The following is a 24,675-nucleotide window of genomic DNA, read 5'->3' as shown; positions in this document are numbered from 1 at the left end:
TCTCCCAACTGTGCAATCCTGTTGCACTCCTCATGTGCGCATCTTCTCAAATACAGAGAAAAATGTCTCTTAGTCCTTAGTGATTGTTCCAGAAATAGGAGAGTGCTGTGACACAGCTTCTGGTGGACATATGCTAGCCACCACAGTATAAAATACTTCAGTTTCATTTGCTTGTTAAGTGGTGTAAAAAGATGGTCCTCTAGGGTGGAAGTAACATGAACAGCTGCTGGCAGCTGGAACCTTATCACTTAAAAATGATGAAGAACCACCAAGACCTTGGGTCTACTTATCTGATAACTGAGAGAAACCTACTGGATGTTACTGAATAAAAGAAATGCAGTTGTATATAGTATCAGTAAAACATTTTTCAATGTTTTTTGTATTAGTGATACAGAAGTATTCCTGCCATTGTAGAAGACCATACTAAAACTCTTCTGAAAGACTGCAAAATCACTTACATTCAAGAAAAGTTAATTCAAAAAGTTGTTGAAAAGGGAAGGTTTTCATTTGAAAGCAAGTTAAAAAATTGTTTATTGAGTAGAGCACAGTTGGATAGATAGCACAGGCACAGAAGTGGGATTGAGAAGCAATTTTATGCTGTCCTGGTTTCAACCAGGACAGAGTTAACTTTTCTTGGGCTCAGAGGGAGCACAGCTAGAGGGCTGGGCCTGGATAGGTCATTGGAGTATTCCATATCATGTGATGTCATGCTCAGTTTATAGGCAGACGTGTGCTCTTTCAAGCCCTGTTTTCAGGTCAGCGTGGAGGGATTTTCTGGTGCGGTTGGATCGCTGCTGGGGGTGGTGGCGCAGGGTGGGCTGTGTTCCTGTTGCTGCGCTTGGTAAGCCACTATTACATTTTACCCGTTTTGGACTTACTGTTGTTACTGTTGGTTTTGTTACTATTACTAAATTTTTATTTATATTCAATCTATGAATTTCTTCTTTTGTCCGTCCCCTATTTCACCAGGGAGGGGTGGGGGCTGTAAACAACTGGCCACATGGTGATTGGCTACTGTTTTGCCAATTATCAGGCCTAGCATAAAGGACACAGCCAGCATAAAGATGAACCAATAACCAAGTTGTATTTGATACAAAAGGGTCAGTACGTGGGTGAGCGCTGGGGGTACAAACAAGTCAGTCAGATTATACATAATCAGCATCAATCCCACTGACCCCAACAATGACACTGCAGGACTAACAAGGGGTGGAATAAATGGTGAAATGCAGTCTCCCATAGAAGGGATAGGAGACAACCGAGTCAACAAGCCAAACACATAAGACCAAGGAAGCCACACACTGAATCTCTACACAGCCTGCGTTTACAAAGCCAGACCTGACTGGAGCCCAGTCCCAGGGAGGCGGGAGGTCCTTCCCCAACAGGGAACTCTGCACAGGGCATCCCCCTCACAGACAGACACTGCCCTGCCTGCAAGTGGTCCCAGCTTTTATCCCCAAGTGGGACACCGGACCTTTGCTTACTGAATGCAGACACCTGGGGCTCCTTTACCCAATGGCTCTCCCTGCCAGGCCGGCACCACCCTGGAGGGAAGCCTAAAGGCAAACTCACCCCCCCTTTGTGAAGGGCTGGGGGAATCACCCCGATGTCAACCTTAATTTGGGGCTTGGGGTTGAAACCCCAGCATTTCAGCTATCAGCTGAGTTCAAACCACAACATATATATAATGACTTTTTAGCTTTCTGCATTTCTTCCCACAGCCACAAATTTTATGTCTGTTGGATGAGTCCAGGCCACCAAATTGTACTTGAGTTGTGGGTAACCACATCCTCTGGTTCTGTTGCAGACCTGGTAGGTTTAGAAATATTATCCTTGTAAGTATGAAAGTGTTCACCCCGGTACAAAAATGAACAAATCACATATGCAACCTATGAATATATTTAGGCTAGTATCACAGTGAAATTTTTATGCCTGGTGGAAGTGAAGTTCCAGATTGGAGTCCTGTAAAAATAGTTTAGAAAGACATAACAAAATATTTTTTCTGTTCTTAATATTAGAGCAGGCAACCTGATAGGTCAAGTGGGGAAAAAGGCATATGGCATAGGTATAATTCTATGGACATTAACTAGAACAGCAAAAGCATATGACAGGAATGACTTAGGGTTTGTTGTTTTTTAACTTAAAGTTTCTTCTGTTTGTGTCTTCGTGGAGCCTGGCTTTAGTTTCTCCTTAAACTGCTTATATTACAAAGCTTCTGATTCTGCAAGGCATAGTGCATCCATAAGTTTCACTGAAGTCAATAGAAGCTGAAGAAACTGCATTTTCTCAGAAGATAGATAAACTTAGAGGCAATTTATCAAAGAATATAATTCACAGTCCCTCTGTCTTCCCTGTTGTGACTTTGTGATTGTACAAGTCTTGAGTTTAAATTACTAGTTCTTTTCCAATAGGGTTGGATACAGTTGAAAAAAACATCAAGTAATGTTCCCCTTTTTGTGCCACATCCTTCACAGCAGCAGGTTTAGTGTTCACTGCATGTGTCTATTAAGCATTAATTCTTTAACTGTATTTTAGTGAGAGAGCACAATATGGTATGTTCCAGTGCAAGAATCTTAATTCCTGCACAAACATATGGTATAGAATTATCTACTTAAAGATGGAACAATCTGATAATAGTTTGGTAGAATGACATCTGCACAATAAAGTAAGATGCTGATCACACTGGAAAAGTAAACACAAAAGTTTTATACTTACTGTTCTGACATAATCAGAAAGTCATTATCATTCCTCCATGGAATGTTAAAATTTAATGATCTAATTTGCTCTTATCACATGTAATATAAATAAAAAATAACCCTATTAAGTATTCAGAGACCCATGCTGGACACAAAATTTTAAGTGCTATTTTATAGAATTTGGACTTAAAACACTTACATATGTTTAACAGGGAATAAGAAAAAATGTTAGGAGAAAAATAAAAATTCTGTGTTCATTTCCATCCTTTACTGAAGATGTTTGCATATTCTGTTCTATTCTCTGCATAGTTTAATTTCTTCTCCTGTTGGTCCTGCCATCAAGAAATGTCATCTAACATCAGTCTTTACTTTTGGGAAAAGGCATGTTAACATGAGGACATAATTTTATCTGTTGCGTGAATCAAATGAGAGTGATCATTCTCTGAGGACAATATGAAGTGTATTTTTTTCAGAATGCCAGACCTGAAGTTAGAGAAAAAGCTCCTACAAATCAGAACTTAGAGTTGTATTACCTAAACTCATGAAGGTCTGCAAAGAAGAATCGCTTTATTTCTGAATGCACATGACTAAACATCAAGTTGGTAGGTCTTCTATTTTAGGCTTTGCAACTAAGGATTTCACCTCTACCATCAGTTCTCCAAAATGGAATGGAAATATCCAGACATTTGGACACTGCATTGAAATAGAACTCAACTCTGTAGAACTGGGATTCTTAATTAGAACTATTAGAGAATTTAAGTTATTGTTTTCTTTAATTGAAATATTGGTAGCTTTTTAGATATGCAGCAATCAAGGAAAAGATCTATTAAAATTACAGAAATGGGTAACATTCTGAATCTTGAGTTTTAAGTTGGGTACTACATTAAGTAGTTCTCTGGTAGAAATGGTTTAACTATCTGGTTACACAGAGAGAAAACTTACTTTTTCAGTGTGGATGTTTAAGCACAGAGTAAGGCTTTAGTTGATCACTATTTCAGTTTTGCAATACTGAATCTATATAAAATCTATATAAAATGTATTTAATGGAGAATTAGGATAGTCAATACTATTTCATATTGATCTTTTATTTTCCTTTAAACCTAGTATTCCCACTTTAATTTACTGTGTTAAACAGCCAGGAAAAATGGCTTTTGCATTTCTTAATGGAAGGCTACTGCTGTTTACATTTTTTTTTTTTTTTTCCCCCCTGAAGAACATATTTATGAATGTAGAATATATCTATGTAGGTTTTATTCTTGACAGTTAGTAGATCACAATAGGAAGGCATTTTTCAAGGCATAAATAAAAGAACTGCATGTAGTGATCTCCTTTTATACATCTATATTTACAGCCTTTTTTTTTGAGTTGCTGTATAAAACATACAGATACGGGGTTTTTTAAATCGAAGATACAATTCATTGGAATGAGGTTGAATTGGTCTTCACTGCCTGCCAGCCTGTGGAACTGATGCCAGATTTTTTTATGATAGATTTTGGGCTAGCTGCAAGTGGGGATAGAACATTTCATAGAAATGTAAGGAGCTATTGGAAGTTAACACAGAATTGATGCAGAAGTCTTTTTCACTCTTTGGACATATTCTGTCTGATTAATAGAATTTCATAGATTAAAAGCAACCAGGATATCATACAGGACTGTTTGTTTGGTCTTAACAATTCTCTGCCAAATTCAAATCTCCTGTAAGGGCTTCCTGGGGGTGAAGGCATGTAACACAATATTCTTTTGCATGAAATGTAAATGATGTTTTTATGATATTAAAACCTTTAAATTTCAATAACAATTTATGTTATTTCATGTGGAATGAAAGTATTTTTTAAAAATGGACTAAAAATCAGTTAAAAGGGTGTATTTTATGGATTGTAAGAACGAACCACAGTAATGTGAACCCCATGCATTAAGTCTTTTGTCTATCTGATTGAACCAAATATTTTAAGGATATGACAGCATCAGAAATGCATTATTTAGTTTATTATGCTCACCCAAGATCCTTAGTTAAAAACATTCATATCTAATACCCTAGGCAAGCTGATTATGAAGAGGTAAATCTGATTGCCTGATTGTCTTGAAAACATCAAACAGCTACTCTTCATGAACTATTTATCCTAAATTTTGGGCCCAATCCACAGGAACCTAGCCATATTTTTGTTTAGCCTGTAGAAGCTTCATTAGTTTTATTAGACTTTATGACTACATAAATTCTTTATATCCCTGCAGTGTTGTGGGAAAATGTCTCCTATTCATTTGGCAGAAAAATTCAATAAGCAGCACATCATACTGTCACTCTCACAAGCAGAATCCTGATCTTTTATCAAAACGTAAGGAACAATTGGCTGATGGCAATTCTGATTACTTTATAAAGTAATTATTGAAAGAAGGCATATAGATCTTAAATGATCCTTTTATCTTCTACAGCCACCCAAATGAATAATGATAAAATGACAAATATACTTTATTGCATTCTGTTTAATAAAAAAAGGAAAAGAAAAAAAACCACCTAAGCATACTGTTTGATAACAGGAAATTTGTCATAATGGTGTGATTTCTTTTGAATCTACTTGCTACAGAAGATCAGCATTTGGTAATATTTTTGGCAGGCTCTGCATACTGCATCATAACCCTTGCTAGCGAAGTTTGTAGGTCTTCTGTCTTCACTTATACACCCTTTTGCTGTATCCATATTAGAGAAGAGTTTTAAAAAGCTTGCCGTTTAGGACACATTTAATTGTATGCAGATTTAAAATGCTACAGCGTAGTAAAGAGGTTTTAGTTTAAGCACACTTGGCATATCAAGAACCACCCATGACTGATGACAAACCTGCTTTGAACACATCTCCAAATGCCAAGGAGAAGTTGTGGTGTATAGTATGTTGGCATGAACTGGTTAATAGTGCAGTTACCTAGCCAAGAAAGTAATGCTACTTTTATGCTATCAACCACACAGATCTCTGGTTGTAGCACCTTGCCAGCTTTAGAGGACAGTGTAGATGTGACTGTGGGAGAAAGACCATGGATGTATGTGACTGGCTGTTACAGCTGTCCAGGTTTTGGTTCTGAAGTTCTTTTAGTGTCTAGTTGTAGTGGTTTGACCTTGGCTAGTGAAATGCTGGGGTTTCAACCCCAAGCCCCAAATTAAGGTTGACATCGGGGTGATTCCCCCAGCCCTTCACAAAGGGGGGGTGAGTTTGCCGTTAGGCTTCCCTCCAGGGTGGTGCCGGCCTGGCAGGGAGAGCCATTGGGTAAAGGAGCCCCAGGTGTCTGCATTCAGTAAGCAAAGGTCCGGTGTCCCACTTGGGGATAAAAGCTGGGACCACTTGCAGGCAGGGCAGTGTCTGTCTGTGAGGGGGATGCCCTGTGCAGAGTTCCCTGTTGGGGAAGGACCTCCCGCCTCCCTGGGACTGGGCTCCAGTCAGGTCTGGCTTTGTAAACGCAGGCTGTGTAGAGATTCAGTGTGTGGCTTCCTTGGTCTTATGTGTTTGGCTTGTTGACTCGGTTGTCTCCCGACCCTTCTATGGGAGACTGCATTTCACCATTTATTCCACCCATAGTTGGTCCTGCAGTGTCATTGTTGGGGTCAGTGGGATTGATGTTGATTATGTATAATCTGACTGACTTGTTTGTACCCCCAGCGCTCACCCATGTACTGACCCTTTTGTATCAAATACAATTTGGTTATTGGTTCATCTTTATGCTGGCTGTGTCCTTTATGCTAGGCCTGATAACTGGCAAAACAGCTAGGTACCCACCAAGTCGCTTTATCACTTCCCCCCTCTTCCCTCTTTTTTTCTCAACAGGACAAAGAGAGGGAAAAAAATAAGATAGGGAAAAAACCCCAACCCTTGTGTGTAAAACAAAAGCAGTTTTAATATAAGCACAGCAAAGGTCCATGCGCAAAAGCAAAAAGCAAACAGATTTATTCTCTACTTCCCATGAAAAGGCGCTGTCAGCCCTTCTTAGGAAGAGGGGCTCCGATATGTGAAGTGATTGCCTGAGAGGACCAAGGGTGACCCCACCCCCTTCCTCCTTTCTCCCAGCTTTATACTCAAGCAGTTGTCATATGGCCTGGAATATCCCTTTGGTCAGTTCGGGTCAGCTGTCTTGGCTGTGTCCCATCCCAAGATCCTGCCATCCCATCCCACTGGGGCAGGGGGGAATGTCGGGAAGAGCCTTGGTGCTGTGTAAGCACTGCTCAGCTGTAGCCACAACACCAGGGTGCTATCAACACCCTGCCAGCTCCAACATAAACCACAGCAGCGTGAGGGCTGCTATAGGGGAAAACCAATTATGGCTCGGCCAGACCCAGTACACCAGTACTGTGTGGTAATAATGCTCTGCAATGCCAGACCCTTTTCATTCTGTATTTCTTGGACAGCAAACTACGTTGTATCTAATGCATCACTGAGTGAATCTCAGAATAAAATTAGAAAAATTATTTTTCAAATATGTGTATTTTTTATTTTCTGTGTGGTCTTTGATGCTGCCAGATATTTCTCTGATCACTCGGATCAATAATCTGACCATCTAACCTGATTCTGAATAGGCTAATGGCAAGTTGATGCTTTTGTTCCCAGCAATACTGATACTCTGAGGTATTAGCTAACACTAGGTTTTCGTAAGTTAAAGAACTAATGGATTGAGAACAGTTCTGTTATAGCCTGGTTCAATAAAATGTGTTGAACCGAATATGTGGCAAGTAATTCTGGTACCTTAGTAAATGGTTTTCTATTTCTTATCTAATAATGAGCCTGCATGTTCCACACTGAAGTCTGTATACCAGCTTCATATTCATTCTTACCTGTTTTAACACTTGGTGACGCTTAGTTTGCTCTAATTCTCATTCTTTTTTATGGGCTGTTGAACGTATAAACAAATTACGTATATGTATCTGATATAGCTGCAGAGTTAGTGTGTTTTATTTTTACTGCTCTCTACAAAGCTTGACTACCACTAGAATGGAATTATTAGATCTTTTTTCAGGAAAGTTCCTGCCTTATATCCATAGTTGTCAGTGTAGGAACAGTGATCACTGCAGCAGTATCACCAGCACTGTTCAGTGAATAGTGAAGTAATGTTTACTTCCCCAGCTTTAGGGTGTGGTAAATTATCAGAGTTAAGAGGAATGTTGGTCATCATCTTATGTCAAGTCCTTCATTTGATTATCATTCTTTTAGAAAACATAAGTCAGAAAGGTCTGTGTTGTCATTGTCATTATTCCTTCATTTCTTTCTTTGCTTGAGAGGAAGGAAATTCTATTGCTTTGAATGGTCTGTCATTTTTTTTCATTAGGAGTCTAAATTGAATACAATTTCTGTTTACACTGAGCCTTTCTGTTTGTCTGTCATATTTGTTAGCTGGAAACTCATATTTTCTAGGAATGAGTTCAATTTTCCATGACTATTGGCAGATGTTTTTCCAGGATCTTCAGTGACAATGATGTATTTGTTGATAACCCAGTGCTTGCTAGAAGGCACTTTGCTTTGCATCAGTGAGTCTGTTTCTTTGTATGAGAGCTTTAGTCAACAGAAACTTACTCCATTTCTTCCAAAAATTGCTAGGTGTAGTTTCACCCTAATTTGAATGCATACTTCATGCAATGAATTTTCCTTTGGTTCAGCTATTCTTTCCTCTTTGTTACAGGTGAAATACATCATGCTCTGGTTCCACTCTTGTGATTTATATTTTTTCAAGTTCTACATTTGAATAATTTTAATAGTTGAGCTCAGTGTTCCAAAATACTAACCATAAGGTTGGGTTGTCAGTAGATTTCATTCTCTTAGTGTTGCTACTGGTTTTGTGCTCAGCTTTCCACTTCAGTACCCTGGTAGGAAGATTTGAGGGTTTGGATTGCAGGTCTGCAAGATACTTTGTATCAAGAGTGTGTTCAGTACCTGACCAGGTAAACTTTTGTTGATTTTTCCATGCAGCTTTTGCTCATTAGAGGAAAGAGTCATAAAGGATTCAGCAGTTTCAGTCTTACGACTTCTTCTACTTTCTCATCCTCTCCTACATTCCCAAACCTAGACAATCTGTGTCATAAAGCCTCACTTCTCAACGTATTAACACAGCATTGTTCCAAGCCACATGGTTTACTTGACAATGACAGAAAATCTTCCTTCTGAAGTTTGTTCTAATTGGGTACTTTTTTTTTTTCCCCCATTGTTTCTAACAGGCTTGGTTTGGTTTTTTTTTTTTTTTTTTGAGGGTCAGAGTTGGTGTCTTGTTGGGTTTTTATTAATAACACTATGCTTCATTGCTTACTAAATTTGGATTTAAATAGTGGTAGAACATTGCATAGCTACAGTTTCTTTCCTTTCCATCTTTTGTTAAATGGTAAGCTACATAAATAGATAGCTGTATAACTGATAGATAGTTTATTTGAAATTTCTGGGGTTTTACCAGCTTTAAAAATACATGGTAGGACCATATAATTATTTTTTCACTAATATTTTTCTTTACCTTTTTTTTTTCTTCCCTCTGTAATAGAATTGGAATAGTAGGAGAGCACTGGAAAAAAAAGTTATTTTAAGAACTGGAAAAGTCATTCTCTTTTCATTTGTTCGGTTTAGAAATTAAGTCTAACATCTGGAGCAGGGGACTGAAAATCAGATATATTCTAGTCTCAGTTCTGGATGTGGCTTGCCTTGTGACCTTCACAGACGAGTCTTTCTGTGATCTGGTTTCTTCTGTGCTGTCAGGAAGAAACATTAATATTTGCAAAGGATTCTGAAATTTCCTGGAATGAGGGTATATAGAACTAGAGATTTTTTCATTATCTGTTGGACGTTATATAGGTTTTCTAAATATTGTTCTGTTTTGCTGAGCAAGAGTACAAATGAAGTGTCTTTGGGAGTCATAAACTCAAGAGTCATATTGGCCAAAAGTGATTTATTAGATTGTTAAACTAGAATAAATCTGTTAGGTGTTAATTTTTATAGTTATCCTCTGTGAATTTTCAGTTCAGAATAACACTTAACAGGAGCAGTGAGGTTATTGACACATAAACAAAACAATGGTTTATTCAGCCTGCTGTTTGACTCAGCATTTACAGAAGCTACAGGATGTACATGAGTGATGAATTTTGGGCATTTAAGTCTAGAAAAACTGAGCCAAATTTTGCAAGAATGTATCATATGCCTTAGTTAAACTTAATGAATATAATGGTGATTTACATGCTTCACATGAGACTTGGCCACATCTTTTCTCTCTGTTTGGAATTTTATCGCTTACTTCTTCCTCCCCCAGGTAGAAGTCATTAAGTACTGTGATTTACCATTGATAACATAAATTTGCTGGTTTTAACATCCCTTAATACAGTGTTTTAGATGCTGAAAGGTAAAACCTGAGAAAAATGTGTCATGACGTTTTAGAATATCTTCAAAATTTTTAGAAAAAATTAATTTCTGAACTTTAAAAAGTAATTTATTATTTTATTAATATAAGGGCAAGTCGCTACTCTGTTTGCTGTGCTGTGCTTCAGAAGCAACACTGGGGAATGCTCAACAGTTGTAAAGCTTTAGATGAGTCATAATAGTAGTTAGATTTCAAAATGATCTGCCTGTGAGCATTATCATGTGTAAATGCAACCATAATTTTTAATAATGACAGCTAGGTTTGGAGCTCTGTAAAAATTCAAATTTTTGTGGAAAAAAATGTGTCTATACTTATCTGGTTATATTACCGTGAAACTCCAATTATTGTTAAATCTCACCTTGAATTTAAGTTCTTTACTAGGTTTCCTGTTATTCTGCTATACTGACTTCTTAACTACGATGTGTTACATACAACAATCCCTTTGCTGTAATTAATGAGCTAAGGATAGATGTAATTGTTGAGAATTGCTGTATTTGGGTCATCTGTGAATTCCTTTTTTATGCTTGATAGTAGTAAACTTTTTGTAAGTAAATCAAATGATTTAGTAAAGTAAGTAAATGATTTAGTGTAGTAAGTAAAAACAAATGATTGTGGAATTCACGTGCTCAAGATGAGGAATGACATGGTAATCGGCCTGTATTACGTATTGCACAGTTACAAGATATTATTTGTAATGAGATGTATATACACGTTGCACAGAGTGTTTTCTTACTTCAGGAGATCTTTTAGAATTGGTTAATTCTGGTCTGCTGCAGAATCCTTCAGTTTTAAAATACAGGAATTAAAAGACAGTTTAAGTTAAGAGACAGAAGCCTTTATTTTCTGGATTTGAGAAAATGCAGTCCAAAGGTACTGAGAAAAGAAACAATGTAGAGCTAAGGGAAGAATGGAGCAAGGGCAGCTGACACATAGCAGAGAGGTAAAGACTCCAGGCAAAGAGTTTCTGTGTCTAGACATCAGGGATGGATGGAGAAGTGAATGTGGGTGACAGAGGAGAAGAATTTGGGCTAGAAATACAGAGTAAAATCAGAATGAAGAGAAAAAAGTTAATAGCTAATGATTAAATCTTCCATGGGGTGATAGCAGCGTTAGGAAAGATACCAGTAAAGGATTTAAGGTAATAGGGCAGACAAGGCGAGTATAGTTGTGGATACTCCATGAATTATTTTCATGTTGAAAAAACCCCAACCCAGACAAACCCTAAAAAGCCCTGGACAACCCCCAAACCAGCAGTGAATTTTAAACATCATCAGAGTTATCTTTGTAACTGTTTTATTTACACTCAGGAGAGTTGAGCTTTGTTGGCAATGATAGTTGTGCTGCATCAAAAGTGGCAGCATGTATTGCAACAGTCCTGCCTTTCTTCACCCCCATCCCACTCTCCCGCCTTCAAAATTGCTGGTTGAATAGGTGTCAAAACTTGGTAAGTGAGAATGCTGTCCTGTGCATTAATCTGTTACTCTGGATGACAAGTCATATTTAGAGTTCAGGAAGACCTGTAAAATTACCAAATGTGTAAAGCTCCATCTCTCCTCATGCTGTGCATAGAAATATCTCTCTGACCTCATCTTTACCTGTCTCCAGGAAGTTCCTTGGGTCATAGACTGATGTCTAGCTTCCATTTTGACTTTCATTAGTATTCTCAACCTGACCGCCTAACTTGTACTTAATTCAGTGGTTTCTGGGTCACGTAAATGAAAAAAGAGTATAATCAACAAGGTGTAACAGACAGATAAGATAAAGAGAAAGAAGGGCTGAGAGGTGGAACATTTAAGAAAAGATGGGATTCTTTCATCTGTGTTTGTGTCACACTGTTTTTGCTGCCCAGGTTTCAAAGGAATTGGAGATAAACAGCCACATTTTTGCAATGGCATTTGATGCTGATGGAAACAATTCTGCATGATATAAATTGAGGTTTTTTGTATAGGAATGTGTAGGTGGCATTAGGTGTAAGTGTAAAATAAATTGGAAATAGGAATCAAGAAAAAACACAGATATTGCGTAAAGCACTGTTTAAATATTGGACTGTTTTTAAAATATTGCAGACTATTTTCTTATGCATATATGAATATAAATAATTTATTAGAAATATTTATTTTCTATTATTTACCCAAAACATAGTGCAATGTGTATAAAATAAGCTTAAAAAGAGTGATGTTTTGAATTTTCTATTTTTATTGTGTGTGACTGGATGTCAGGGAAGAGTGAGTGTACTCTTTATGACTTACCAAAGGAAGGCTTGCTTTATTGAAGCTTGCACAGATGGCTAACTGATATCAAAGGTTTCTGCAACACTGCCTACAAGTTGCCAGAAGGTCAGTGTGAAAATATATCACTGCCTGATTCCATAGCAAAGAACAGTTATTGGTACCAGAATTTATTAAATCCTGTCCTCCTAAGAAACAGTACCTATCAAGCACTTCTACAGGTAGTCCACATGAAGCACTTGCAGTTGCAGCACCTTTAAATATTGTTTATCAAACCACATTTTTTACATTGTTTGTACATGATTCGTTTAAAGTATTGCAAGGAGAGTGGAATATAGTGGGTGAAATAGTGCAGTTGAAGTTAAGCTGGTACGAATAACCTAAATTATTTAAAATGTTTCTCTCCGATAAGTATGTCCATGCACTGTATCATGAAGAAAGCTTTAATCATTATAAGCACTTAAGAAGGCGTATCATTGAAAGATAGCTTGATTGGATGATTTTTAGAGTATGCTTTGCAGACTGGGACTTATGTAGTGTATAAAGAAGGTTACCAGCCTAATACTTGACTCATTCTGCTAATTTGTTGGGTTGTAATATGTTTTGTAAAAATCTATTCTCTCTTTACAAAGAAAACTCACTTTCTCTTGACTGTAAGTCTAATACATGCTGTTCCATGGATGTGTAGAAAACAACTTCACCTACACTGTGCAGTTGCAATGTGAATTAGGTGCCTCTTTTTTTTTTTTTTTTTTTTTTTTTTCCCACCCCGTAATGATTATGTAAAGGAAGGACAAACGTTTAGCCCAATTAAGTACTACTGTTGTTCTTATTTTATCTTATTCTTACTAATACTTCAGAAGAATTTTAACTAAAATAGATCTCAGATATAGTTAAAAGCACATTTTAATTAACAAAATCGAATACTAAATGCAAAATGTCCAAAATTCTCCAGATATTTTAAGCTTAGTGTGTTAAATAGTATAACACTATAGTATAACAACTGATCTTTAGGTTGAGAAGATATTTGTGTGGATAAAGACATAATTTCACATCTTAGAAGGTACATCATCAGGTATACTTCATTGAACTGAAAATGCAAATCACAAAGGCTTGACTCTGGATATAATTTCTGTGCTTAGAACTGAGTACTAAGAAATGCTTCTCTCCTCTTTCTAGCTACATAGGAGAAATTAAATTGTCTGTTTAATCCGTATCGCTGCAAAATATGATACTCTCTACAGAGTGAATATTTTATATTAATTTTAAAAATCCAGTGATACTATTTGATGAGTTTAATATTAATGATGGAGTATTAGAAAAGCCCTTAAGACATGTACTCAATTCTTAATGTTATAAAATGTTTTTGAAGAACTGTTCTTAGGTACTAGCATAGATTTTGGTAAGCCAGTATGCAGCTGATCAAAACATGAATTTTATGACTATTAAGTGAGAGCAATTAGGAGATAGTCCCTATTTTAGAATGTGCTTAAGTGTGTATCTAATATGCATGTCTAGAAGCTTGTATTTCTTTAAATTTTGCTGAATCACAATCCAAAATGGGAAAAATTTGTCTTTTTTTAAAGTAGTAAATCATTGGTTTTTTTCCATTCAGAAATAGCAGTATTTGAAAAATTCTTTTGTCCGAGTATCTCTCCTAGGTAATTTTTTCATATTATAAATACATTTCAGATTTAATTATACCCATTAGATACAGTTGCTGAAAGATTTTTCTTCCTATTCATTTCTATAAAAATTTGCAGCTAATAATAAATGTTTGAATTGCTTACCTCCAAGCTGTAGCTTTATGATAGGATAAATATTAATAGTAATAGTGACACTGATGATGTTAATAGTAATATCAAAGAATTTTGAGAGTTCTGTTCCCTTATATATTCTGATTGTCATACTAATCTTTGAAGAATATGTGTCAGACTAATTCTGCTTCATATAGAAAATACTTCTTTCTGATGCAAAGGTTGCAATTTTTATCTATGGCAACATCAGCTGTATTTTTCCTGGTGATACAATGATTTTGCATTTACTTTAAAAAATATTAAAAGATGCTTCCAAAATTATTTTGATTCATTAAGGTATCACTGTGAGTATTTTAGTAGACAGCGGCATGTCCCTTTTCTGTCTGTCCCTAGAGGCTTCTTCAGCACAATGACATTTAGTTCTGCTTTAGAAAGAATCTTTCAGTAACTTTCTTTTGTCTTCGGACCCCCGTGTCCTGGGAGCAGGAAGCCATATAATTGTCAGATATAAGTCAGTCAAATGGAAAACGAAGAAAAAACATTGAAAACTATCACCACTACCACCAAGAAACAACAAGAGATCCTCCAGATTATTTATCAAAGCAACTGATTATTTAGTTTTTCTTGTCTTATTTTAGGGAATATGAGTATAAATTGTTTTACGAACATATCTGCCCTTGTTGTCTGATATACTTCCAAATAGTCCCACCCTTTAGTGCCTCCATGCCTGTCTCCTGTATTTTCAGGCAAGCAGTTATACTGTTGAGCGTAATGTTTCTCCATTACTTTTTACTCAGAAGTGTATGTTTTGAAAAATTTAAAAAACTTCTAAAAAAATATGTTTCTAATACCTGTTTGTTTTTTCAAAATTAGTTGCAGTAGTTCTATTAAAATGTAGTGGAAACCAATCAAAGACTGCTGAAAGAAATTCTGTACACCATTTAGACATCATTTATTTTGAGTCTCTTCATATATTATTATCATTCCATCATAGAATACATTTTGTTTCTTGTTGTATTTTCTTTTTTGATACTTCAGTGCTGACTTAAATATTTTCTTCTAAACCACCGGAAGTCTTGGGGTCTAACAGCAAAAGCAATAATTCTCTAAATTTTTGCTTTAACAACCATTTCTAATCGGTGTCCAGCAACATGGCTTGAATATGAAAGGATTTTGAGTGTAAATGGAGAGAAAACCCAGGATTGATTGTCTTTATGTTACAAACTATGTTTTAAAAAGTTAAAAATAGTACAATGGACTATCTATTCACCTTTCCAGTATAGGTAAGTATCTTACTTGCTTTTCTGTTAGTGTTCATTGCGAATAACGAAGGACTCTCTGAATGAGACACACTATTTCAGATAAGGTTAAGTCTTTTACAGAATCTGTGTATTTGTAAGTATATACAAATAATAACAAAAAGTCTGATCATATTTTAGGTAAAAACTATCATTAAAAGACCAATGCATAAACTTAAAATTTCTATATTGATTTTTTTTTTCCCATTGCATCTCCCATTAGAGGGCAGTATTGCAAATATACAGCATATTGATGCTGACATACTGAAAGGACTGCAGGCATTTTTAATACATCTCAGATGCCTTCTTTTCCTTATGTATCTTATGATTTTCAAGAGGAAGAAGGGTGGCCTAGGAATGATAGGTGAAAACAGCAGATAAAGAAATTTGCATCCAGCACACAGAAATGTAGCTAGTAGAAAAGCTGTATTCTGTCCTTTGTGTATTACAACTTTCCTGTGCTTAAGCACCCTCTTTCTTTAAAACTGACAATAAAACTAGCTGTAGCAAATAAGAAAGCCAGACCATGCATTTACCAGGTTTTTTTGTTTATCTCTCTTTACCTGAAAGCAAGTACTTTCTCAGTTTTGCCCTTGAACAGAGTAATTTAGTAAGTTTTTTATAAGTTATTCCATTTGAGACTATATGTTTTAACCAGTCAGTTTGCTCTTATCTGAATAACTGTGCCGGGTTTACATGGCAAGGTTTTGGTAGTATAGGGGGGCTGCAGCAGTGGCTTCTGTGAGAAGGGATCAGACAGATCCCACGTATGAGACCGAGCCAGGTCCACCTGGCTCCAAAAGGAAGCTGCTGCTGCCTAAACCTGAGCCTTTCAGCGACTCTGATGGTGCCTCTGTAATAATATATTTAAGAAAGGGTAAAAAACGTGCAGCAGCTGTGAGAGAGGGAGTGAGAACAATGTGAGAGAAACAGCCCTGCAGATACTGAGTCGGGAGTGAAGTTGAGCCTGGGAAAAAAGGTGAGGGAAGCAGGTAGTTTTGTTCTGATTTCTTGCTATCCTAATCTGTTTTTAACTGGCAGTAAATTAATCTAATTTTCTCAAGCTGGGTCTTTGACAGTAATTGGTCAGTGATCTCCCTGTCCTTATCTCAATCCATGAGCTTTTTTATCTTATTTTCTCTCCCTGTCCTGCGGAGGAGGGGGAATGAGAGAGCAGGTTAGTGGACACCTAGCAGCCAGCCAAGATTAACCCACCACAATAGTTTGTGCTGTAGTCTTATTGATGTACTTACTTATTGCAGTTGCTTGACACGAAGCATTTTGAAGCATTAGGTACAGTAGCTTTAGTCTGAAAATTGTCTCAGCGTCTACAGTATTCCATGTGAAGATTCCTCTGCATTTTCATTATCATTTATTTGAAATAAATGCACCACTCATGCATAATTTGTAAAGGAAAAATTTTGGACTAAATTAAGAGACTCAAACAACATTGAGGGAAGTCCTCCATGAGATTTTTAGGGTCTGCATTGTATAGATGGTCAGATTACACAGTCTTCTATACCTGAAACATAATATTCTCCTCTCTTGCTTTGCAGAAAAACCTGGGTACTGGTATGCTTTTGTGTGGTTTGAACTTGGGTGGTAGCCAAGCAGTTTGCAGCCAGTCACTTCCCTCCCCCCCCATGCCCACTTGAAATAGGGGAGGGACGAAAAAAGAAAATTTGTAAATTGAATAAAACCCCCCAGTTTAATAATAGTAACAAACCAACAGTAACAGTAGGAAGTTCAAACGGGTGATACACAGTGTGGTTGCTCACCACCTGGTGACCTGTATGCAGTCCTCCCCCAGCCGCAGTCCCAACTGCACCAAAGATCCTGCTGTGCCAACCCAAAGCCGCCTCCTTTATACACTGAGCATGACATCACATGCTATGGAATACTCCAATGGCCAATCCAGGCCTGGCCTCCCAGCTGTGCTCCCTCTCAGCCCAAGGAAAGTTAACGCTGTCCTGGCTGAAACCAGGACAGCATTTTATTTTGAAGAGTTAAAACCTAGGACTGTATATGCCTGTAAAGACCTTTGGGTCAGGTGGATACTATGTGAGTTATTTTTAAAAAGAAAATTGTGTTGCCACTAAAGATATGTGCAGTCTCTGGATTTAACATGGTATTATGCTTGAAACTATCAAGAACAGCTAATAGACCAAAAAGAAAAGCTATGGTTTGGTTTTGGTCTTAAGCTGTAGGAGTTAATGAAGCACTGGAGTGTCCATAAGTACTTTTCTGGAGTCCTAGTGTGTCACATTTGTTCATATAGTGTCTTCACTTGAACGATTCTTATTCCTTGAAGAAGTGAGGAAGAAGGGGAAAGGAAAATTTTGATTGAAGAGGAGTTAGTTTTCACATGTGGAATTTTTATTTTGGACTTTCTTTACTGCAAACTGCAGCATATTCCATTACTTGTCACTTATAAATTCCTGTCTTCTCTTGCAGTGCACTTGTAGGAGAGACATGGTGACGCTATCCATGGACATCTTTGTGAAGAAGTTTCAACCAGGCAGATACAAGCTGTGGAAACAGGGCAAGGATTTATACACCATCGATCATACAAAACCAACTCCTGAATCAACACCTGAAGTAAAGGTCTGGCTACGGAGAAGAGAGAAAATAAAGAACTTTCCCAGCTGGTATTTATGTTTCTTTACTCTCCATTTAATTGTCTTCAATATGATGTCAATTTCCTTTTAGTTACCTTTTTTGCGCTTTATTTGCTGTTTTACTTGAATTAATTTAGTTTTAGGGTTTTTCAGAGTGACTGTGAAAAATTAATTCAATTTACAATTTGTGCGTATAGCTGCAGTTAATCAGCACAGAGAGCCTCAAAACGCATTCCAGTGTGGTGTTTAGAATCTTTCTTTAGTAGAGATTATTCCATGGAAATTTTCAAGGTGTGGATGATAGCCATTGTTTCTAGTGATGTTTGCAACCAAATGACAAGGGAAAAGTCTCCTAGGAGTTGAGGTAAAGGTTAAATTGGAAAAATTTATCATGGGGCTGTGACAGAATCCCAACAGCTGTATGAAGTCTCTAGCAATAGTCTTAGTCCTCACTGACATCTAACTCAAAGGAGGTGTCACTGCCTATTTGTCAGACTCTCACAGTGCTGCAGCTGATACCTCTTTGTGTCTACCACAGGTCAATCACAGATTATAATTTGGCATAAGGAAGTCCTAAATCTCAACTCTTGGTGCTGACACCACCAAGAAAATTAGGAGAAAAAAGTTTCAGCTTGCCACTGAAGCTGTCAAAGCTTTAACATATTAAAGCTGTTTCATAGCGGCATCTGTTTTCTTGTTGTGCACCATGTTTTTTGTTTGCATTGCACAAACATTTTTTGTACACTAATGCTTTCCTGTCTTACTTAACAGTATCTTTATGGATTTTCATCTTTATTATCTAATAAAGTTCTACTTAATTTCTAGCCTAGGGTAGGCAGTTTTATTGGTATCTATTTACTTCAGAGTGCAGTTTGCTGGTTTAAACATAATACGGATTTTTTTTAAGACCTTTTTCCTCTTTCAAATGTTTTACAATATTGTTAGTTTTTTAACTTGCTTTTAAACTGTATTTCCTCATTTTCTTTGTAAGTTAATGTATTTTGTGAAGAAAATGATAGGGAAGTCAACCCGTAAAGAAGAGGACCAACTGCCACTGTAGTGGAACATTATAATTGAGAAATACATCATTGGGTTTATTCTGGGTAAGAATAATTTGTGGGGTAGAATTAGTTCTTGAAGACAACTAGTGAAGCAGCTGGACAGCCAATTTGTTAGATATGTATAATATTAACCAGGACACACAGATAGAGTAATTATGTTGTTTAGCTACTTGAACGGCACTTTGCCCTGAGCTAGTTTCACTCTTCTGTATTGTACAATGTAACTGCAAAGTTCACACTTCAACCAGCAGTGATTCATTTGGTAGTACCCTTATGGGTAGCCAGTTTTAACTAAAAGCAAAGACTTTATAATAATTCTGTTGAAAGTTTTTTATCACAGGAACATGTGGGCTGATTTCATGCACTTAGCTAAGCTAATAAACACAATTTCAGTGCTGTTTAATTCTTGAGTTGGCTTTTGTTCAGGCATGGTAACAATGCATATTGCAAAGGGACGATAAAATGTTTATTCAGCTTAATTTCTAGTGTAATGTGTCAATTGAAATTGTTGTCATTTTGATTACGGGAATAATATAAGTTCCAGCAGAGTGAAAATAGCAATACCATCTATGGAAATTGTCATGAATATAGTGACAGGGAGAGCTTAACTCTGACATTTATGGCTGAAATACTTTGATACAATACAACATTTAATGGCTGCATGTAAACAATAACACTTGCTGTTATATTACAATGTGAACTGATGAGTATCTCATACTTTGGCAAATTTTCTGGAAATTACTATTTTATAGGGAGGGTGTTGAATGATACATACTGGTGGACATAAGATAGAATGTAAGGGGTAGCAGAATTTTTTTCTGGAGATGTCTGTAGTCTAGGATTCAAGACTTTTGAAAACTCTTGGTTTACCTTGCCATACTTGAGCATTTATCACTAGTGTGTTAATGAGTTTTGAAACCTGATGTGTGATGAAGCACATAAACATCTCCTCCTGTGTCACATAGTTGAATTTTGGAACTGCACTAATCTCTTACTAAAAGTAACTAATCTGTTACTTTTTGTCCCAAGCACATAAAATGCAAACCAGTTTCTGACAGAGGGTGCCATTTCTTCTGCTTTGACCTTTACCTTCTACTTCTGAGGAAACAAAAACTTATGCTGAAATTTTAATTTTAATTTAGTTTTTTACACAGCATTATGAAATGTACTGCTTAATATTGTAGCTATTCTTATAATGCTTAATAGCTTAATATTGTAGCTATTCAAAATATTTGGTGAAGAGAATTTTTCCTTCTTTCAGATGGTTGTTGTTTGTATTAAAATGCCTATAAAAACTTCTCTAAGAAACCTAAAAAGATCTGATTTTACAAGGGTATTCAGACTAGTGTTTTAGTATCACTGAGGTTTGGAAATACCGCCTGATTTTAGTGCAGCTGAGAATGTTTTGTCTTCGTTACTTTTAGAAGGCTTATTCTGTTTCAGGTTCAAAAGTATCATTCATTAAAAAGCTTGTTTGAATGCTGGTTAAGTAATAGTTACCTAAGGTTATTTTACTTTTACAGTGTAATAACTTTACCATAGAATGGTGATAAAAGATTAGAAGATTAAATTCAGTCAATTGTTAATCTATCACTTAATAAATTGTAAACACTATCTCAACACAAAAAGGTGAAATATTGTCAGTTTTTTACCACTTTAAGCAGGTGAAAGGGACATATATATTGGTAGATGTTTTATCTTATCCAAGACAGACATTCTGACAGCAATATCTCTTATAACAGCTTCCATTACGCCAGATCTCAATCTAAAAAGCTTAAAACTCCAGAGGACAAGAGAGTATCTGCTGAGGTAGCTGGTGCAGAAATCATAGCAACTGAAGCAGCGACTGATGGCTTCAAGGTCAGTGAAGAACCTGGAAAAAAAGTGAGACTGGTAAACACAGGAGTGCCTTCTGGGGAAGAAGAAAACAGTAGTAGGATGCAGCTGGATCCACATTTATTGGATAATGTCAAGGTTGCAGGTGAGATAAGGACTGATTATGTTTCACATGTAAGTTGTAGGCTGTTGATACTCTAATGCCACAAATCAGTGGATGTTAAAGCATAGTATTATCCTAAGTAGCATACTGAAATATACATAAAGTTATGCAGGGAAGATTGATATTCAGTAAGAACAAGAAAGTGCCAAAATTAATATTCTGAGGTGAGGGTAATGTTGCCTATTTAGTGAAGTGTTTTTTAAAGGTAGAGAAAGGACGAGGTAAATTATGTTTCTTCAATAGACTGAAAATTTTTACAGCTAATTTTTTTTAATGTGAAAAAAGTCGTAACACTTAAGTGAACAATACAGAGCATATATGTTTGTAGTACACTACATGTATGTACATGAAGAATGCTGCATATTAGAAGTGGACTATACTTATGCACAAAAATTCTCTGAGACTGTAACTTCCTGTTGAGCTGTCTGACTATGCAAGTTATAAAGGTCTTGTCAAAGCAAAGATGGTTCTTTTTTTTCCCTACAACTATTTTTATAATAATATACTTGGTTTATTCTGGACTTTACTACTTCTCCTTCACATTTCGTTGTAGTTCAGGTGTAGTTTCACATTTCTACTCAGAAAGAAAACCTGCCATTTTAACTAAGTTTGTGAGCAGTCCCATTTGCTTTTATATTGATACTGAAAATTTCCTTGCAAATTGTGCATAGAATTTCCCTGATTGTGAATATGAATGGTTATGTTAATGGTTGTTTGGAGATGGTAAACACCAAGATTGAGCCACATAAATACAACAAAGTGAATGTTCCGGTATGGGGGCTTAGAAATTCCTTGTGTACAAATTAGTTGGTAGTCTATCAGAGCCTTTTCAGGACTGTTCGAATGATGTTTGGTTTGTTTTTTTTTTTAAAGATGCTATTCCTTTACAGCTTTCCTCACCTTTTCATAGAGGTTTGGAGTGTTCATGACCAATGCGAAACTAGTATTTAGTTAGCAGCCATTCTGTATTCATTGGCAAGGGAAGAAAGAGCAGAGAGGAGTTGAGTGCTATCCTCTTTCCTTTGTGCTGTTAAAGGGTGGTGTGTGGACCTCTGTAGGGAAAAGAACCTTTTTAGATATGATGGTGGAAGCTCTGGTTGGATATGGCCATTTGTCCTGCATTATCTCTGTCTAGTATGTCCATTATGCTCAGTCAAGGCAGTACTCTTTGCTTCCACAGATTATGGTTTGGTGTTGATTACTAAATCTTATGTTAATTTGATCTGAAAAGGACTTTTTCAGAAAAACAAATTTAAATAACCATTGTAAAGAAAGAATGGAAAGGGACTTTTCAGAGACTTTTTTTTAATGCCTTGGGTGTGCTGCTGAATCAAAATTCACTGTGGTGTCTGCCATAGAGTTCTTCAGGAACGTGTTTTATAGGTGATCTCCCTAATCCATTGTTCATGCAAGCATCAGCAGATTAAGAGTTTTAATAAAGTAAAATCCACAAAATTTCGCCCTTCAGCATCATCGAAATAGAAAATTATGGTTGAAATACAAAATTATGCTAATTGCTTTTCATTTTTAGACTGGTGCTGTTTTAAAAATATTCTTGATATCTATTTGAAATATGTCTTCTTAATTGCAAACTGTTAGTATTTGTTTATTTTCAGTTTTAAAACAGGCACAATAGGTATAAATGGAGGCTATAAAGTTCAGTATATCAATATTTTTATATTTTTTTTTCTTAAAAACATAGTCGGAGTACTTGTGGGCTGTCAGAGTAAACAAGGTACATGAATATTGGTTATTTTGAATGACATGAAGACCTGTTGTAATTCAAGTACAAAATACAGATTAAATGATTGAAGCTATATTTCACACTCCAAACTCAAAACATTTACATTTCATTTATTCTTTGGTCAAACCCGTATTCCACATTTGTGTATGTCCTTCTACCACATGCTTTTCTGTATGATTTCTAAATGAGGAAACATGCTTTGAATTTGAATAACTCAAATTGTTGTGAAATGAAATACAGTAGTATAAAGTGAGATTTATTAACAAAGCATATTCTTGATCTATAGGAAGCAACCATTCAGACTCATTTTTGAGCCATGTTCCTGTACTAGAAAAAACAAAAATGGAAGATGAGGACATGAGAGATTCCAGTCATCCTCTCTTTACATTTGAAGATTCTGTGGTCCACATGCCTGCTTCTGATAGCTGTAGAAAAGAAGAGAGTTTGAAATCTAAGAATCAGTTAATTTCATCCATACCATACTGCAAGTCAGAGGGAAAAACTTCTGAAAGAGAAAACCCAGATAAAGAGGAAAATGTCTCAGTAGAGGATGATGTCAGCAACCTGGAAAGCTGTGGAAGTAGCATGGAACATGGAGAAGTGCATGTTGCAAAAAAAGATGAAGAAGATTTCATTGAAACATCCAGTGTATGTGAAGCTCATTATGTCATTATAGTAATATAGTCCTGATTTAATGAAATGTGAATGAACATGTTTCCAATGACACCTGATATCCATATTAAAGGACCTAAGAATATGCATGATTTTAATCAGATGCTAGTTTGAACATGTTTTGAAGTGTTCAGGCAAGAGCGGGAATTTGGATCCAAAAGCAGAATGTGTCTGGATCATACTTGTTGACATATTTTCCCTCTAATTTTAGATGTCTAGTAATTTCACTTTACATCTGTGAATCTGAACTGTCAGCAACTATTCTCAAGCTATTTCTATGTTTGCTGCCTGCTAGTAAGAGCAAGGCTATCAGCTTTAATTATTGATGTTGACATGGAATTGAAATTATTAGAGATGGGTGTTGTATTTGGTATCGTGTATTTGTGTTTATAAAAAATGGCTGTTTTGACTGAGTCTTAAGGAGAGTTAACAGTATGCTGGTAAATGTCAGCAGAATGGGTTGATTCTGGGAGACGTACTGATAAAGGAGAGAACATATCAGTGTGGAAGCACACGGTAATTTATTTTAGGACTGATGCCTTTCTCAAATGACAGAGTGGATGAAGCAAAGCTGAGGAGCATATCTTCATTGAGTTAGGTGGAAACGAAGTTTACTTTCATTCTGTTACATTATCTCACACAGTTTATGAAATCTTACAGACTTGCTTGCTTTAGTTGAAACTATGCATAGTATTGAAGTTGGAGAAGGAGAATCTTCAAGACATGGGTATAGCAGGATCATACAGGCTATGATTTTTAGGGTTTGAAATTCACTGGTTTTGGATTTTGGAAATGGCCTAAAATGTGTAAAGGAAACACCTGAAGGAAAAGATCACTCTAATAAAAGGAATATATTTTATAATTTTTAAATAGCAGGTTTAATAATGTTTTCTCATTGGAGCACCTCTACAAACTTAAAGTATTTTTTTTTGCTCTTGCTGTGCAGCTGTGAAGGGTGAGCAGCTTTGACTTCAGGAAGCATAATGAAAAATTAAGCCATGGGGTGGTAGTCACAGTAGCTTTCTGAGTTGTGAGTTCAATCTCAGTTTGTCAGAGAGAGAGCAGGAAATGCACTGCCAGATTGACAGATTTACTGGGAAATATATTTTAGAAGCTAAAGTAAAATCATGCAGACCCTTCCACAGACATGAACTGTGCACTAATGATTTTTTTGCTATGTTGTGTTTTAATAGTCTTGGCTCCAGCCCTTCCACTGTAATAATAAGGAGCATTATAAACA

General features: G+C 36.4%; 1 protein-coding gene across 9 annotated transcripts in view; it reads left to right on the top strand.

Annotated features, from left to right (window-relative positions):
- Positions 1–24,675, top strand: part of KDM4C (lysine demethylase 4C) — a 280,337-nt gene that overhangs the window by 129,519 nt on the left and 126,143 nt on the right. For 8 of the 9 annotated variants that reach the window (XR_012635528.1, XM_074932069.1, XM_074932071.1 and 5 more), the window contains exons 9-11: positions 17,796–17,989; positions 20,763–21,001; positions 23,050–23,411. Coding sequence is in view for 8 of the 9 variants with exons in the window: in XM_074932069.1 (XP_074788170.1) it covers positions 17,796–17,989; positions 20,763–21,001; positions 23,050–23,411 (795 nt within the window). In the remaining variant the exon portion in view is untranslated. Of the gene's footprint in view, positions 1–17,795; positions 17,990–18,730; positions 18,791–20,762; positions 21,002–23,049; positions 23,412–24,675 lie in introns of all 9 variants that reach the window. The other variant, XM_074932067.1, reaches the window with a different exon arrangement.

The sequence above is a fragment of the Athene noctua genome, chromosome Z (assembly GCF_965140245.1).
Source record: "Athene noctua chromosome Z, bAthNoc1.hap1.1, whole genome shotgun sequence".
Lineage (NCBI taxonomy): Eukaryota > Metazoa > Chordata > Aves > Strigiformes > Strigidae > Athene > Athene noctua.
The sequence above is the reverse complement of the archived record's forward strand: the minus strand, read 5'-3'. Positions and strand labels throughout refer to the sequence as shown.